Consider the following 3,931-nt stretch of genomic DNA (forward strand, 5'->3'; position numbering starts at 1 on the left):
TTTGATTGTCATTATAACTAGTTTAATTTTCATTATCCAAAGAATATACTACAGTGGACCTCCAGAGCGACAGTGTTTTTGCCTCACAGTGGATGTTGATCTGCATGCAGAATTGGAGTGTCTAAATTTCATTTCATTTCATTATTGTTAATTTTGTTTAAGTACTTTTTTTAAAAGAAATCCCCTAAAATACAAATTTCATTTTTATTTGATATATTTGATATTGGTGTTGTCCTGTACTTTTCAGCCATTTGCTGATGCTTTATTATATAAGCACAATAATATCCATTAAACAATGCCAAAAGCCCTTAGTGAATAAGACATTAAATAGTCTACATACTGTAAGTATATACAAATGCCTGATAGATAGATAGATAGATAGATAGATAGATAGATAGATAGATAGATAGATAGATAGATGAAACAATCAAGCAAACTATTTTCTCTCTTACATTTTAACAAGCACTGACTGATGTAAATAGACTACATACTGTACATACATAAAAAGTCTAATCACTTAAATGGAAATGTCCTGCACTCCTCCATTAATGAAGAACATTTTAACAGTACATCATTATTTTAAAATTGAAGCTTCATTAGCAGAGTAGGTTAGTTTGTTTACCTACTGTTATAACATGTAATAAGTGAAAACTATTATATGTCAATAAATGTTATCTATTTGAACAGTTTCATAATAACACTGGACTTGCAGCCCTGACAGTGGATATCTGGCCACAAGCATTGAAATGTCACTAAAGTGTCACATCGCTGCAGTCTCTCAGTACAAATTCATCCTCTCAGTAATAAATGAAGTTTATGAAGTATGTCATTTCACTGTCCATGTATTTTAATCCCGCCTTACTGTACCTGATATTATAAGGAAAAAATATTATATTTATGTAACATTATATTTAACATAATTTATATTTCACATCATTCCTGTACTACAAATGTGCCAGATGTATCAATTTAAAAGCACAGCAATGCTTGATGTTTAATGGCATAATTTTGACAAAGCTCATGAGATTTCTGAACACTGTAGTTAAATTAATACTAAGATCTAACATATTTTCCCCTATACTGCTGAGAACATTGATTTATTCATGTGAAACTGAGTACAGGAAAAAAAATGATATGTGTTTACATGCTGATAATTTTAAATAGACTGTTTAAATTTATTGGCACAAAAATAATAGAATTAAAGGAGCTTCAGTTTACTACATCTAAAAACCACCCTTAGCTGTATTGTTGAAACCCTAAACAGTATCCAATAGAAAACTTTGATATTTATATTGGGCTGGTGAGAAGGTAAGCAAAAAGACATCTTGACATGTTAATTTTGCTTCGCCTGAATAATTATATTCATTTAGGTGACCAAGATAACTTGGTTGTTCTTTTCTAAAGATGGCATACATGAAAAAAAGAAAGCAGCATGAGAGTAAACATAGTACAGTAATGTGAATATATCTACAGTATAGCAATGAACATGTCAAATCAGACTAGGCAAAAACATTGAGCTAAATCACAAACTATTTTGATAGCAGCCCTCAAATGAGTTATAATGTAATGTGTTTATCTCCACAGCTTTAGATGGGGATGACTGTTAAAGGTGAGAATAAACAAGGAGGCAAAACAGAGAGTTTGAGTGTCTGGTAACATTTACCAACTAGTGTTCAATATTTATTGTTTGCAGAACAATGGAGCAAAAATGACACCTAATGAACTATAGTATCCATCATAGTAGTTGTTTCTGAGGTATTTTGACTTAATGATGACTTATAATGGAAGGTATTATAGAAATCATGCAATTCCAGGATAATTAATGTTAGTTTTATCATGATTATTAGAATTTTAAGTAAAGCTGTCATCTTGAAAACTACTGTGTAGATACATTAAGTATACCAAAACCTATAATAATTTGTAAGCAGGAACATTTTTTTTAATTTAAATTATGCAAAATGATTGAAAAAGTAAACCAGTAATCTTCTGAAAATATAAAATTCAGAAGAATTTTTAAGCATATTGTGGAATCCATTTATGAACAACTCCACTATTTTAAAACAAAGCAATGACAGTCAATGAACTTAACAGATTTGCATACAAATTTCAATTTATTATTTGCCTTTACTAAAAAATTCTGAAATATACAATGGAAAGTCAAGATTAAATTATCTCCCAATAAAGTACTTCAAAATCCAAAACGTTAATTTGAACCAGCATTAAAGGAGGACTCCCATGTAAACACGAAATCATTAAGAGTATTCTTAGCACTAGCACCAGTAAACTGAAAAGTCATTAAAAATTTAATGCTATATATACCTTTGTATTGCAGTATTTTAAATGCTTTAATTTCTTTTAATATGTTTCTACACTCAAATATCAGCATATAATAATTGGACTATAAAAAATCATTTCACTTTTCAATTAGTGGTCTGGAAGCAAATTACTCAGTGATGATTCAGTATTACATATTTTAAATGTTACCAAGAGTCTAAGAGATTTTTGAAACCATGGATAAAATAAAGCATACATTATTGGATTCATTGTTGAATTAAGATACACTAGCCAAATAAGGACTATAGATACAATGGGAGGTGCTGAAAAATTTGAGAAAAGATTAATAATTGTAAAGACATACATTGGAGACAAACAAAGTAAAAACACAACCACAACTATTCCTAATGTTTTTGCTGCTTTTCTTTCGGTTTTCTTTTTGATGGCTTTTTTACCCTCTTCAAAGGCTTTTTTTTGTGCTGAAATTGCATGTGCATGCCGAGTTGCAACTATAAGTATTTTGGTGTACAAAGCAGCCATTATAAAAACAGGTAAGATAAAACCACATATGGGATCAACTATTGCCCAAGTTGAATTGTTTACAAGAAGACAGTCACCAGGGCATGTGTCGATTCCTGAAACTCCATCTGTACTACCATGAGAAAGAACATAGATACACGCATACAGCAAAGTTAAGAGCCAGATAGTTCCAACTGCTACCCAGGACAAATGGACTGTAATCTTTGTAGAATACAATAATGGATCTGATACAGCAAAATAGCGATCAATAGCAATCAGCACCAAATTAAAAACAGAAACAGTAGTTAGCATGGTAAGAACACCTGTATATATGTAACACATTACATCTCCAAAATACCAACATGTTTCAATTGACTGAATCAGCATAAAAGGCATAATAGCAACTCCTATTAAAAAGTCTGCAGCAGCAAGTGAGAGAATAAGGAAGTTTGTTGGTGTATGGAGCTGCTTGAAATGAGAAATAGAAATAATTACCACCAAATTTCCAGAAAATGTAACCATCACTGCAGCTGCTCCAAAAATATAAAGAATTACAGATGAAGATTTTGATCTGTACTGTTTAATGCAAGAAATGTTGTCTGAATGGAAACAGTACTGAATAGATTGATTATCCTGTACCTCAGCTAAATCCATTATAAATTATTACTCAGGGTAGTGATAAATAGGGCATAGCTGTCCTTTTTTGTAAGTTTTGTGAAATATATTTATTTCATTCTCCTTTTGGTATTTATATATGTCAGATAATCCCTCAGGTGCTCATTAAAATTTGCACTGAACAGAATGTAGTATTGTGGGTCATATTAATCTGAAATGTATGCAATGAGGTGAAATCTTTAACTCAATAAAATAGTTTTCTCAGTAATTAGATGTTAATGTCTGTATTTCCACATTTGTAACATCTGTTATTATTAATTAAATACTGCATGTGACCAAGCAGACAATATAAAATAGACACACAATAATTATCCATGATAATTTTCCCTGTACTTATTTCTGTATCCAATGCATTATCCAATATAATTGCATTAATTGCAATCATAATAAAGTGGATTCAGAAAATATTAAGACCCCTTCACTTTCTGCACACTTTATTTTTTTAATTTAACTTTAAATGTTT

The 3,931-nt window shown here is 30.5% G+C and overlaps 1 protein-coding gene across 1 annotated transcript; it reads right to left on the reverse strand.

The window, feature by feature from the left end:
• Nucleotides 1–2,424: 2,424 nt before the first annotated feature.
• Nucleotides 2,425–3,447, reverse strand: LOC120526551 (trace amine-associated receptor 13c-like). Its single transcript, XM_039749714.1, has one exon. It carries the CDS (start codon nt 3,445–3,447, stop codon nt 2,425–2,427), a length of 1,023 nt encoding a protein of 340 aa, XP_039605648.1.
• Nucleotides 3,448–3,931: the final 484 nt, after the last annotated feature.

Source organism: Polypterus senegalus, chromosome 3 (assembly GCF_016835505.1).
Source record: "Polypterus senegalus isolate Bchr_013 chromosome 3, ASM1683550v1, whole genome shotgun sequence".
Taxonomy (NCBI): domain Eukaryota; kingdom Metazoa; phylum Chordata; class Cladistia; order Polypteriformes; family Polypteridae; genus Polypterus; species Polypterus senegalus.